The sequence below is a fragment of the Elephas maximus genome, chromosome 21 (genome assembly GCF_024166365.1).
Source record: "Elephas maximus indicus isolate mEleMax1 chromosome 21, mEleMax1 primary haplotype, whole genome shotgun sequence".
Taxonomy (NCBI): Eukaryota; Metazoa; Chordata; class Mammalia; order Proboscidea; family Elephantidae; genus Elephas; species Elephas maximus.
The window spans coordinates 46,446,182-46,460,160 of record NC_064839.1 but is presented as its reverse complement, the minus strand read 5'-3'; the positions used below and the strand labels follow the sequence as shown (position 1 = coordinate 46,460,160).

The following is a 13,979-nucleotide window of genomic DNA, read 5'->3' as shown; positions in this document are numbered from 1 at the left end:
GGCTATAATCTTTATAGAAACAGACTGCCACATCTTTCTCCTGTGAAGCAGCTGGTGTGCTCCAACCACTGACCTTTCAGGTAGCAGCCAAGTGGTTAACCACTGCACCACCATGGCTCCTAAAAAAGTGGGGGAGGGGAGCATATCAAGAGACCCCACACAGAGGCACTTAGGAAGACAGGCTTGACGATCTGTTTCCAAATGGTCACAGCCTTGAAAACCCTACGGAGCAGTTCTACTCTGCACACGTGGGGCTGCCATGAGTTGGAATCGACTCAATGGCAACTAACAACAACAATCCCAACCCAGTGCCACAACAACAATAGCATAAAGATAATATGGTGAAATATTAACATCTAAAAAAAAAAAAATTTTTTTTTTCTTATTATATATGGGTTTGGGGTGCGTGGAAATCTGTTATACTTTATTTTCTGAATATCTAAAATATCTAACAATAATAAAATTCTCTGGATTTATCTTGTCAGCCTCATACGTAGGCACCCTTGCCCAAGACCTGTGTCTGGTCCCCTCAGGCCGATGTGATGGAAGCCCAAGTTTGCAGAGCTTTGCCAGAGCTGGGAACAGGCAATTATCCGCCGTCCTGCCCCCAGCGGAGACCCACCCTCTGGTTTCTACTGTCCTCACTGAACCTGTTGCGGCATCTTAAGTTCCTGGAGGGCTGAGACTTTGTACTCCCTTTGCAGCTGCCTCAGTGCTCCACTGCATTTCTTTGCCATGTTAACGAAATGGGCAAAATTATACTTCCATACTTACTCCTGGTGAGCTAATTCCAGATTAAAAGAAATATCGTTAAGGAAGGCTGTCTTCTCACTAGAATCCCGTTTTGTATATTATAAAAATACAGGGACACACACACCAGAATTTGTTTATTACATAGCTAAGGTACAATTTTACAATACAATCAAAAGGGACTAAATAAGACACATAGAATAGTTTAAATGTAAAAATAGAAAAGAATGTCCAGAAGATCAGTTAGATAGGAATATAGTTTTAGTAATCATTAAAGAGTGAAGTGTTTCAACCCAGCATCACTGGGGCAGACTTGGCTGTACAGCAGGTCTACTCACACGGATTCTGAATGACAATCAGAAGATATTCCTTATCTATGGAGAGACATGCACAAAATTAATTTACGCTAAAAATTAAATTTAATACATGAATACTTCAAAACATCGCATGGACCTTGTAGAGACCAGTGGTTTTCAACCCTGACTGCACACGATTGTAATATGTAACTGAGGTGAGAACAGGGGTGTAGAACAGGCTTTATTTAGTTTATGGGTAATTCCGATTTTACAGATGTGCTACTGAGAAGTTTGCTGTAGGCTAGATTTAGGAGCACTGGGTACTGTTGTGCACTGACATCTAGTAATTCGGTAAATGTATTTCTTTTGGGAACAGAAATGTCTCTGTGGTTGCTGCCTTCTGGTAGACCAGGTAGATGTGCTTTCTCCACAAGGTGGATTTAAGACCCTACTGGCCTTTCATCTACATCTATCCTTGACTCCCTCCCCCATACTTCATTTATAGGACAGGAGACCTTTTTCCCCATCTCCAGAGAGTCTGTGTGCTAAGGTGACTACAAATGAGAACTGTATCTCCTAAGTTTTCTGATTACTAATGATAAAGGCATGTGGGCAAAATCCAGCTTGTTCAAAGGTCAGACCCACTGCTAATTTCACAGAATTTTCAAGCTGGAATTTTCAGATTCAAACTTCTTCATTTTTTAAAATGGAGGACTATTATGGTCCATGTTGTATATTAAAATCTATACTCCATAGTCTTTGAAACACGGCTTTTATGCAGGAAATTAGGAAGATACTTTTTAGAATGAAATTACCTGGAGCAACCATGATTTCATGTTTTTTTGATCTGATTCTAAGAAAGGTTAGGTCATTCTGAGGGTCAATATCACGAACTGTGCTCCTGGCCTTCATGGTCAGCTGATGAAGAAGTCCTGCGTACTGAACTGTTGTCGAGTTGTCCAAGGTTGTTCGGATTGGAATGCCTGTTATGAGAGTTCACAATTTAGGGCTAGCTTTTTTTCTGATGATAAAAGTAATATGCACATTGTAGAAATACTGGAAAATATTGATAATTAATAAGGTATCCTGGTAACAGAGTGGTTCAGTGCTTGGCTGCTAACTGGAAGCTTGGCAGTTCAAACCCACCAGTGGCTCCATGGCAGACAAGACCTGGCAATCTGCATCCATAAAGATTACAGCCTAGAAAATCATATGGGGCAGTTCTACTCTGTCCTATAGCGTCGTTACGAGTTGGAATCGAGTCAGCAGTACGCAACAACAATATAATTGTAAAGAGGAAGAAAAAATGATGGTTGATACTATGCACTGGTAACAATTTTAGTTTATTTCCTTCCAGTCTTTTTGTTACTAACACAGATTTTTAAATATAGTTGGAATCAAACTATATTTATGAATTTGACTATTGGCTTTTTCTTCGTTTAACTTATTACATACAAGTTTTCACTGTTGATAAAAATATCATCAATATTATTATTTTTTTATTGTTGTAAAAATAGATAACACATTTGCCAATTCAACAATTTCATTTGTACAATTCAACGAAATCAACATTATTTTTAATGACTGCACATTTTACCATTTTGTGAATATATAATAATATAGACTAGACGGCACTGGGTTTATCATAATATAATCAGTCTCCTATTGTTGGATCGTCAGGTAGTTTGTAATTTTTTTATAGCTAATAGCGTGACCAACATTTTTGTGCATAATTCTTTTGGAAGTTGTTAAATCAGTTATACAGTGACTAAGTGTCTTAGTTACCTAGAGCTGCTAAAACAAAAATACCACAAGTGGATGGCTTTAACAAACAGAAGTTTATTTTCTCACAATTTAAGAGGCTGGAGCCCTGGTGGTGTAGTGCCTAAGAGCTCAGCTGTTAACCAGAAGGTCACCAGTTCGAATCTACCAGCTGCTCCTTGGAAACCCTATGGAGCAGTTCTACTCTGTCCTATTAGAGGGTTGCTATGAGTCAAAAAAAAAAAAAAAAAATTTTTTTTTTTTTCTTTTTATGAGTCGGAATCGGCTTGATGGTAACAGGTTTGGTTTTTTGGGGTTTAGGAGGCTAGAAGCCTGAATTCAGAGTGCCGGCTCTAGGGGGAGCCTTTCTCTGTCAGCTCTGGAGGAAGGTCCTTGTTTCCTCAGCTTCTGCTTCCTGGTTCCCTGAAGATCTCCATGTTTCTTAGCATTTTTTATCTCACCCCATCTCTGCTCAGCTGGCTTGTTAAATCTCTTTTATATCTCAAAAGAGACTGACTCAGGATATACCCTGCACTAATCCTGCCTTGTTAACATAACAAAGAAAACCCATTCCCAAATGGGATTGTAACCACAGGCCTATAGGTTAGGATTTATAACATATTTTTGGGAGACATAATTCAATCCATAACACTAAGTTAACATATGATCATACAAAATATATTCCTCCCAGCATCCTGTCTACAGTTAGCCTGCTTGGAAATGCTTGGTCTGTAACATTATGCTAGTCTTCTACCCTGAGGCCAGAAATACAAATGGGTTTCACTGCAAATGCTAGCCAGTGTATTAAAGGGATTTTTGAGATTTCTTCCTAATTCCTCACACTGTATTTTGAAAGCCTTAAATTTTACATTAGAAAACATAATAAAACAAAGATACTGTACCTTGGCTGTACATTCTTTGGTTTGTACTCATTCTTGGTTAAATATTATTAAATTTGGCTTCTTGTGTGCTCTATTGTTCCATTACACGAGGGTAAAACAGAAACTATTAATTTAGCTGGAAAATTCTAGCCAGACAAATATGCAAGTATAATTCAATTCAGTTCAAATCAATCTCACTCAATTCAGGTCACCAAGCACTTATCAGTGCCTATTATGTTCCAGGCGCTGTGCTGGATTATTGTACATACATTGTATCTAATCAGAGATGGCCTTCATATTTATTTTGAGAACTACCAGATAGCCAGGGAATTACAGGCATTTGATTTGCAAATGTACCTTTAATTTAGGAGGACAAATAAAGGTGAATTTGGGATTATTGTCAAATTCCTTAGGTACCTGAATTAAGGCAAATCAATAAGAGTCAAACATGGCTCTTGGTTTTCCCTCAGAGAATTTAATTCCGGAAACTATTAAGCAAGATGAGCATCCAAAAGCAAAATAGTATTAAAAGTTAGGATTTTGCAGTCTTTCATGAAACACTTTGAGAGCCTCAATTCCGCCTCTGAAACAGGCTAATTTCGTTTTATTTTAAGATAACCGCTATCTCCAGGATAAGTCTTTCTAAAAAACTAAGAAGGCAGTATTTACAGGGAAAACTATTCAATGAATAAGGTTTTAAGTAACAATTGTTACTTTTGGTATTTTTATTTGTTGGCCACTTTTAGCCCAGAAGGCAGTAGTTATGTCTTTTACACCTGATGAACAGGTCACAAGGTTTGTATCTTTAACAGGCAGGATATTAGAATGTACAAGCTCTCAACCTTTTAAGAGCGCTTTTTGACAGATCGTTCTATTTTGCATCCAAAATAGTGACTACACGCGAAGTCCGCATTGCTCAGCGTCAAAACAAGAAATACTACCTGAATAAATTATTTAAAATGTAGATAACAAGATTATGAATCAGATGCTCAGGCCTATTTAGTTGGTCTATTCACGATCCAAGTCAATAAATAAAATAGCTAGCCTTTCTGAATAATAAGTGCACACTTTGGAAACACTTGAAAGTTTTTCATATCCACTCTAGACACTTAAAAAAAAATCAATCAACAAAAAGTTATGGAGCTCTTGGTTTGCATCATGCTAGTTAATTAAAAAAAAAAAACTTGAGAAGTAATTTAAACACATGGTTTACAATTTACCCACTTCCTCTTCTGAGAGACACCTACTGCTCTAGAGATATTCTAAGCCTATGCAAGTTATGTATGTATGTGTGCTTGCTTTTTTTTCTTTCTTTGTTTTAATGGTATCATTCACTATTTTGTACCTTAATTTTTTTTTTCACTTAATATACTTGGGAAATTGCTCCATTTAGTACCTGTAAAGCTTTTTTTTTAAAGCTGAGTCATTCATTTTAATGACCACATAATAGTCTGCTGAATGGATGTGTTGTAATACATTTAACTGGTCTTCTCCTGACGGCCATTTATGTTGTTCCCAGTCTGACATCTATAAGCAAGGCTACAGAATTGTCCTTGTGTGTGGAATTTCACATATGTATATAAATGTGGGATATAGCCCTAAAATGGAACTGCTAGAACAAGGAGTATGTGCATTTTAAAACTTGATATTGCCAACTTTATTGCAGTGTTGTACATATGACTCTTTATGATCCCAGTGAGCTGGGATCTTATTTCAGTTTGTCATCTTCAGCTGTACATTTGTACTTGGGTTGACAGATTGTGCTTCAGAAATAAAACAAATTGGTTGCATGGCTGATAAAATCTAATGAAATTCAAGTGATGGATTGTTAGAAATGTCAAGAATATTTAAAATTAATAGCTAACAGAAAAGAGGCATATATATATATATATATATGAATGAATATATGAGTGCTTGGGAAACAAACATGTATTTTCCAGTATCTAATTCAATATCAGTGTTGCAATATTATAAACAATGGATGATTTTATAAGTGGGAAAAATCTGTTAACAAAGTACCTACTCTAATGAAAACGTGTACCACTCAGCACTGGGCTAAAATGATAAAATCTACTTTGCTTGTCATGAATAGGATGTCTATGTTTCAATAACACTGAAACAAAAGGACTATATTTATCATGGCATATGATGTGATCTAAATGCATAAACATGGTAGAGGGCCTATGTAACCACAAATCAAATATTAAAATATGTTTAAATGATTTGCCTAGATTTAGTAAACAAAAATCACTATACAGACTAATAAAAAAAAAAATAGAAGACAAAAACACCATTTAAGAACTGTGGCAGTTTTTAAAATAAGACAACAATGAAGTTTGCTGCATTGATTGACTCTTCCTTTCACGAAAGGTTTCTCTGAAGCATGCGATGCTGTTTGATAGCATTTTACCCATAGTGGAACTTCTTTCTAAATTGGAGTCAATCCTCTCAAACCCTACCGCTACTTTATCAACTAAATGTATGTAATATTCTAAATCCTTTGTTGTCATTTCAACAGTGTTCACAGCATCTTCACCAGGAATAGACTACATCTCAAGGAACTACTTCTTTGCTCATCCATAAGAAGCAACTCCTCATCCATTAAAGTTTTATCATGATATTACAGCAATTCAGTAACATTTTCAGGCTCCACTTCTAATTCTAGTTTTCTTGTTGTTTCTACCACATCTGCAGTTACTTCCTCCACTAAGTCTTGAACCTCTCAAAGTCATCCATGAGTTCTTCCAAATTCCTGTTCATGTTGATATTTTGACCTTCTATGAATCACAAGGAAACTCAGCTAGTGTAGTGGTTAAGTGCTACAGCTGCTAACCAAAGGTTGGCAGTTTAAGTTTTTGGTTTTATGAATCACAAATGTTCTTAATGGCATTTAGATGGCAACCCTTTCCAGAAGGTTTTCAATTGACTTTGCCCAGATCCATCAGAGGAATCACCATCTATGGCAGCTATAGCCTTACAAAATGTAATGTTTTAAATAATAAGACTTGAAAGACAAAATTACTCCTTGATCCATGGGCTGCGGAATGGATGTGTTAGCAAGCATGAAAACAACATTAATCTCCTTGTACATCTCTACCGGAACTCTTGGGTGTCCAGGTGCATTGCAAATGAGCAGTCATACTTTGAAAAGAATCTTTTTTTTCTGAGCAATAGGTCTCAACAGTGGGCTTAAAATATCCAGTAAACCATGTTGTAAACAGATGTGCTGTCATTCAGGCTTTGTTGTTCCATTTATAAAGCACAGGAAGAAAATATTCAGCATAATTTTTAAGGGCCCTAGGATTTTCAGAATGGGCTTCAACTTAAAGTCACCGGTTGCATTAGACCCTAACAAGAGAGTCAGTCTGCCCTTTGAAGCCAGGCACTGACTTCTCTCCAGCTACGAGAGTCCTAGACGGCATCTTCTTTCAATACAAAGCTGTTTCAATTACACTGAAAATCTTGTTGTTCAGCATAGCCGCCTTCATCACTTAGCTTGGCTGGATCTTCTGGATAACTTGCTGCGGCTTCTATCCCAGCACTTCCTGCTTCGCCCTGCACTTTTATGTCATGGAGATGGCTTCTTTCCCTAAGCCTCACGAACCAGCCTCTGCTAGCTTCAAATTTTCTTCTGAAGCTTCCTCACCTCTTTCAGCCTTCATAGAACTGAAGAGAGTTAGGGTCTTGCTCTGGATTAGACTTTGGCTTAAGGGAATGTTGTAGCTGGTTGGATCTTCTATCTAGACCACTAAAACTTTCTCTACATCGGCAAAAAGGCAGTTTCGCTTTCTTATCATTTATGTGTCCACTAGAGTAGCACTTTTAATTTCCTTCAAGAACTTTTCCTTTGCATTCACGACTTGGCTAACTGTTTGATACAAGAGGCCGACTTGGCTAACTGTTTGATACAAGAGGCCTAGCTTTTGGCCGATCTTGGCTTTCGACGTGCCTTCCTCACTAAACTTAATCCTTTCTAGCTTTTGATTTAAAGTGAGAGATGTACGACTCTTCCTTTCACTTGAATATTTACTGGCCACTGTAGGGTTATTAACTGCCCTAATTTCAATATTATTGCATTTCCAGGAATACGGAGGCCAGAGGACAGGGAGAGAGATAGGGGAATGGCCAATCAGTGGAGCAGTCAGAACACACACATTTATTGATTAAGTTCGCTGTCTCATATAAGTGCGGTTCATGGTGCCCCAAAACAATTACAATAAACATCAAAAAACACTGATCACAGATCACTATAACAGATGTAATAATAATGAAAAAGTTTGGAATATTGTGAGAATTACCAAAATGTGCCACAGAGACATAAAGCAAGCAAATGCTGTTGGAAAAATGGCGCTGATAGACTTGCTTGACGCAAGGTTGCCACAAACCTTTAATTTGTAAAAAACATCTGTGAAGTGCAATAAAGCCAAGCGCAATAAAATGAGTTATGCCTGGGTACCAAGACAAACATTTGACTAACTGACCTTAGATACAAACTGTACCTAGCTGTACAAATTCTACTTAAAGACAGATTTAGGAACGAACTCATTCCTAATCCAGGGACTGCCTGTAAAATAAATAGCACTTTCATCTTAACTTGAGTTCAGTGTTGTGCATATTTTATTACGTTCTGGTCACACAACTTATACCATATGCTACCAATAAGCATCCTTGTCATACACTCTGGTTATTAATAATCTGACCATAAAAATAAGCTCTTCTTGTTTATTTTTGGGAAAAAGGTTAATTTGGATTTCAAGTAAATATTCTGGGTATCCAGAATTTCTGAAAAGTGCCCTGAGCCCTAGCACAACCCTTATCCTAGTAGATATTAACTAGAAGAAGCTAATGGGAATTAATAGTATTTTACTGCCTTTGAATAAGAGTAGAGTTTATTGAGAAACCTCAGGAAAATAAAGTAAAAATCACTTTGAACCCCACCACTAGAGATAATCACCATAACATTTCCCAGTCTTTTCTTCCATATTTATTTTTTAAGTGTCTGTGCATGCCAGGCTGTATATATAATTAGAAAATTCTAGGTTCCATTTTGTTACCTGCTGCTTTCATCCAATATTGTGAGTAGTTTTCCATGTCTCTAAATATTCTTCAACATTTAAAATAGAGTAACGGTTCATCAAGTAAACATTTCACAATTGATTTAAAAATCCCCCTACCATTGAGATACTATGACTTATTTATTTATTGCTATTACCTATAAGGAGGAGCCCTGAAAGCGCAGTGGTTAAAGCACTCAGCTGCCAACCAAAAGGTCAGTAGTTCCAACCCACCAGCCACTCTATGGAAGGAAGATGTGGCAATCTTCTGTAAAGATTTACAGCCTTGGAAACCCTATGGGGGCAGTTCTACTCTGTCCTATAGGGTCACTATGAGTCAGAATTGACTCAATGGCAGTGGGTATTATCGATGATGCTTCATCCTTTGTACCTACATTATCTCTTTACCACTCCTTAGGATAAATTCCTATGAGTGGAATTACAGGTCAAATAGTATGGATATTTTTTAGGCACTTGATGCATACTGTCAGGATTATGTATTCCTTTAGACTAAGATCTTCCAAAGTAACACATTAATGAGTTGTCCAAGGGTCATAGGTAAGTGTACCTATATGAGATCATCCAGACAGACCATCTTAGAGGGTGCGGAAAGGTGTATACAAATGCCTGGAAATAAAACCAGTTCTGCCAGAACTATGCACTAGGGTTGGCCACTTCCTGAAAATATTTTGCATTGCTCTTGACTTATCTGTAAGGCACTTAAATTCTTTCTCTCCCCTCCCTGCATCACTCAAACTGGGTGAATTTATTATAGTCATCATTATATATATGTATATATATATCACACATTTGGCATTGAATTATTTGTTATTCTTTGTAACCACATTAAGTGTTTTATCCATACAAATCAATGAAAAGGTCCCACTTTCACATTCTTTTAAATATAATTGTGTTAAGTATCAGGTATTGTGCCAGGCACTTAACAACTATTATCTCATTTAATTATCACAGCCAGCCAGTATATGATGTTATTTTTCATTTGTAATGATAAGGTATTGAAGATCAGTGTTTAAACAGAATTGCAGTTGGTAGGTGCTCAATAAATATTTATTGATGAATTTGCTCTAAAAGAATAAGTAGCTGTGAGATTCTGTGTCCAAGCACTGAGTTAGTAATGTGCCATTTCCATGGTGGCACTATGAATCCTGTGGAGTAGCTACTCTTCCTTCAACTAAATGCTCTGGAATTTGTGGTGTTGCTTGCCCCTACAAAAGCCTGAATTATCAATGAAACCAGCAGGGACCTTTAAGAGGTCTCTACCAAAACTAAACATGGGGCAGTGTGCCAGAGAAAATGTTATGTGGATTCTTAATATGGATTGTAAAGAGAAAGTTTCTGGGACATCTACAGATTCCATAGTTGAAAATGTATTGGTCCCTCTTATACTATATCCACAGAGGCTATAGTGCAAATGATATTAAAATGAATTCCCACAGATTTTCATTAAATATGGTAAAGGCGCAATTTCACTTAAAATGAAGACTAAAACTCCGTACCCTTTATAATGTTTAAATAAAAACAAACTGCCTACAACAATATTCTCCCTATCTTCAATATAACAGTTTTATTGGCACTACTGAAATATTGGTAGAGAGTTCATCAATGCTTTAAAAAATCAGACAATGTATAATGTTCCTTAGAAATATACATTTTTAGGTATGTCTTATTCATACTTATACCCCTAGCTCTTAGCAGCATGCTTGGCATATAATATTCAACAGACGCTTGATAAATAAATCCAATAGCTATTTGATTGTAAATTCTAAGATGTTTTTGTCTTAAAGCTTGACACAATAAACAGGTTCTTGGTGAGCTTCTGCGTGCCAAGGAGGCAGGCTGATATACTTACCTTCTGCATTGACAACCATAGTTCCAATAACCCCTTTATGGCTCTGAATTCTCTTTAGGGTTTCCTCCACCTCTGTCTGAAAGAGATCAAGAAGGTAATTAGCCAAAAGGGTCTTTGTGGTGACCCCAATCCCAAACAGAATAATGTCTAGAAAGACATTCATTCCTCTATCTCCCTAACCTAAGGTACTTAGGTTTTTGGAAGACAGCTTTGAAATGATCAAGTCCTACATACAAAGCCACATAAGACACCCCACCATAGAACCCTAGTAAATCTCTTGGCTTGAACCCTTCTAGAAACAGAGAGCTTGCCACCTCACAAAAGCTCTTTCCATTTTTATCCCTCTTTCCTTTCCTTCCTTTCTTCTGTTTCAATTTTCTATAAAAGTCTTCACACTGAACAGAAATCTCTTCCAGATTATCTTTCACCCATTGTTCATAGGCCTTCTTTCTGGACGCACATGGCAAATTACTTTTCCACATTATAGTCCTTTAATATTTAGAGAGTAATATCATGGGTCCCCTCTGTCTATCCCTTCATGAGAAATCTTATTCTCAGTCCTAAATGTTACCTAATTGGGAGTTCAGATGATAAATTTACAGAATATTCTGTATAAATGTAACAATAGCTTGGGTCTCAGGGCAAGTCGAAAGGTCAACCATTAATGATTATGTTGGAACCCCATTACTGGGTTTTAAACTCAGCTTTCTGAATTAATCTTATGCATAAACTGTACTGTATCAGCCTTAGAGCTCTCAGATTTAGAGATACCAAATTAAAGACTAGTATTTTTCCAACCTGCATGCTGTTCACGACTGAGTTATCACTGGATATTCTGAAATCAAGCTGTAGTCTGCAAAGTCCCTTAATGAAGGTTTGTGATAGTTTTGTTTTGTTTTATTTAAACATCACATAGGTGAACATTATACTACCTTAGTCAAAAGACAGTTTTCTTTTGCACCTAATGTGGGCACAATCACTTTCTCTTTTCCTCCATCCTAACAGATGTTTTCTGAACTTCAGACATCTATGTCCTAGATTCATGATTTTTGCCATTGTGAATAGCACTTATATTATTTAACTAGCATTTTCTTTAAATTATCTCACCGATAAATGCTTAAATAAGTGTAATTTAAAAGGAAAGTATACATCACTACATAAATGGAAATCTAGTGTCATGTCATAAATAGAAATAACTATAAAAAACCAACACAGTGGATTTTACCACCACGAAGGCTCTGAGCCTGCGGTCTGCTCTCCAGGTGATAAAATTAACATTACCAAATGATAGTGGCATTAAGGACAAAATTGTGTCAGAAACTTTGTCCTGGATATAACCAAAGGCTAGGAAAAATGGGAGACGAATAACTTTCTCATGATGTAATTCACTGTACTATTTGGTAATCTTGGGCTATTTTATGTAGCAACTAAGGTTTGCATCTCATTTTGGGAGACAGTGAACTAAGGTGTAGTAGTTGTACATGGGATCAATCATTTATTACGATTTCTGTGATCTCTAAGAAAATCTCCACAGTTCCTTATAACCACTGGCTTCTTCTTTTTTTTTTTTTTTCTCACAAACTCCTCTCTCTGCTCTTCCCTGCCTTTCCCTCTCTCCTCCCAGTTCTCTATTTTTCTTGATTCCTAAATCGTCCTAATACAATCTCTTCATCTCCACCCCTTTTCATCCCTTTTACTATGGTACTCTTCTTTGCTCTGTCTTTCAAATTTTCTGCAGTCCCTACTTTCCCTTTCTTTCCTTTCTCTTGCTCTCTCCTTTTTTTCTTCCATCCGCTCACCCACCAGCCCTCCCTCCATCCCTTCTTTCCTTCCTTCCTGCCTCACTCTCCGCTTTATTTTCCATTCTTCTCTCTCATTATCTCCTTCTATCTTCACTCCCTGGCTCTCGCTCTCCCATCTCTTCCTTCTCTTCTGCTCCTCCCCTTTTCAAACTTTCCTCTCTCTGGAGATCTCTGGTCTGTCCCCTTTAGGATCTGCCATTCCCCCGAGATCTTTCTTCCCTTCTCTGTGTACCTCCCTTTCTCAGGCACCCCACCCAACCCACACCACACACACACCCTCCAAAATCTTCCCTCTCGATATCTATCCCCCAAGAAGCTTCGCCTGTCTAAACATCCCCCGCCCTCGTCCATATTGACATCTTCCCTTTTCCAGGGTCTCGCTCTCCCCCTCCGGATAGTGGGCGCTTCTGGAGCGCGGGTCGCAGACCGAGAACCCAGATTTACCATAGCGCTGGCTCCGAGACCCTCCGGTCAGTCCGGCGGCACCACTACCCTGGATGTCAACAACGCTTCCAGCCGTTGCTAGGAGACAGGGGAGGAAGTGACCTCCTGGAAGCGTCGGTGCCGCGCCTGCGTGCGCGTGGGCTGGGCGGCATCAGGGGGCGACTCTTCCGCCCTGAACGCCGCCCTGACCCTCCCGGCCGCCGTAGACGAAGGTGGGGCTGGACCACGGCGAGCAGTTTTTTGAAGTTAGTGGTGTCTCGGGTCGCTGGGCAGAAAAGAGAGGAGGGCGTAGGGCAGGCTCCGGCAGTGGTTAGTGCGCTGATTGCTTCCTCTAGCGCCCAGTAGTGTGACATCCACATACTCATTCAAGAACTAGTTATTGAGCACCGCCAAGTACTCGCCCTGGGGCCTGGGCCCATCTTAGCGGGAGAGCAGTACAAAATGCAGCAAGCGAAATAATAATTTATGTTAAAAACGGAACAGGGTTTCTGTAAAAGAAGAGTTTTATTCATGGATTTGCAAATCGGGAAGCGCCAAAGTTCAAAATGGCATTCCGAAGAGGGAACATAAAAGCACGTGTCCTTTATACTCAACTTTGTAAAACTCTGTACAGAGTTGGGAAGGTGTGTGTGTGTCTCGGGGGCGGGGGGGGGGGTACATTTGATTGGTTGCTGTCCACCATGCTCTGCTTTGTAAGACTCATTTACCAAGAATTTCTGTTGGCTGGGGTACTCAACCTTAGCCTCAGCTTCCTGCATTCCAGAGCTGGTTCCCCCAGCAATCTGGGTGGGTCACCTCAGAATGTTGCCGAACAAGTTATCTTGGTCAAAGGTGTGGTCATGGGTCACATAATTTAAAAAAGCAAAAGCAGGGGCATAGGACAAAACAGAGTCCGATTGAGACCGGTGTCAGCCGTTTTATTTATGTCAAGTGCCTCGGTTTTAGGGTGCCCTTTCACACTTCTTTGTATATGTGTTCTGGAGCACCTGGCTCCCGGAGTTGGGCTGCTTTAGATACTTGAGAATAGACTCAGCCGCCTTGTGATGCTTGGCACATTGCGCTCAGCGCTTCCCTGTGCACAGCTGATAACGTTTTTCCTGGAAGTAGTTTTATATTAAAGA

At 38.6% G+C, this 13,979-nt stretch overlaps 1 protein-coding gene across 1 annotated transcript; it reads right to left on the bottom strand.

Annotated features, from left to right (window-relative positions):
- Nucleotides 1–850: 850 nt before the first annotated feature.
- DYNLRB2 (dynein light chain roadblock-type 2) lies at nt 851–12,984 on the bottom strand. Its single transcript, XM_049864252.1, has 4 exons — nt 12,859–12,984; nt 10,613–10,688; nt 1,862–2,029; nt 851–1,124 (listed from the first exon to the last, which is right to left on the bottom strand). The coding sequence occupies exons 1-4, from the start codon at nt 12,859–12,861 to the stop codon at nt 1,081–1,083; spliced, it is 291 nt and encodes a 96-aa protein (XP_049720209.1). The 5' UTR covers nt 12,862–12,984; the 3' UTR covers nt 851–1,080.
- Between the last annotated feature and the right edge of the window lie 995 nt (nt 12,985–13,979).

Excerpts from the sequence above, each read along its gene's own strand:
- DYNLRB2 (XM_049864252.1), bottom strand. Across the intron at positions 2,030-10,612 it reads TATGGTTGTCAATGCAGAAG|GCATTCCAATCCGAACAACC; the intron begins GTAAGTATATCA and ends CTCTCATAACAG. Across the intron at positions 1,125-1,861 it reads TGAAATCATGGTTGCTCCAG|ATAAGGAATATCTTCTGATT; the intron begins GTAATTTCATTC and ends GTCTCTCCATAG.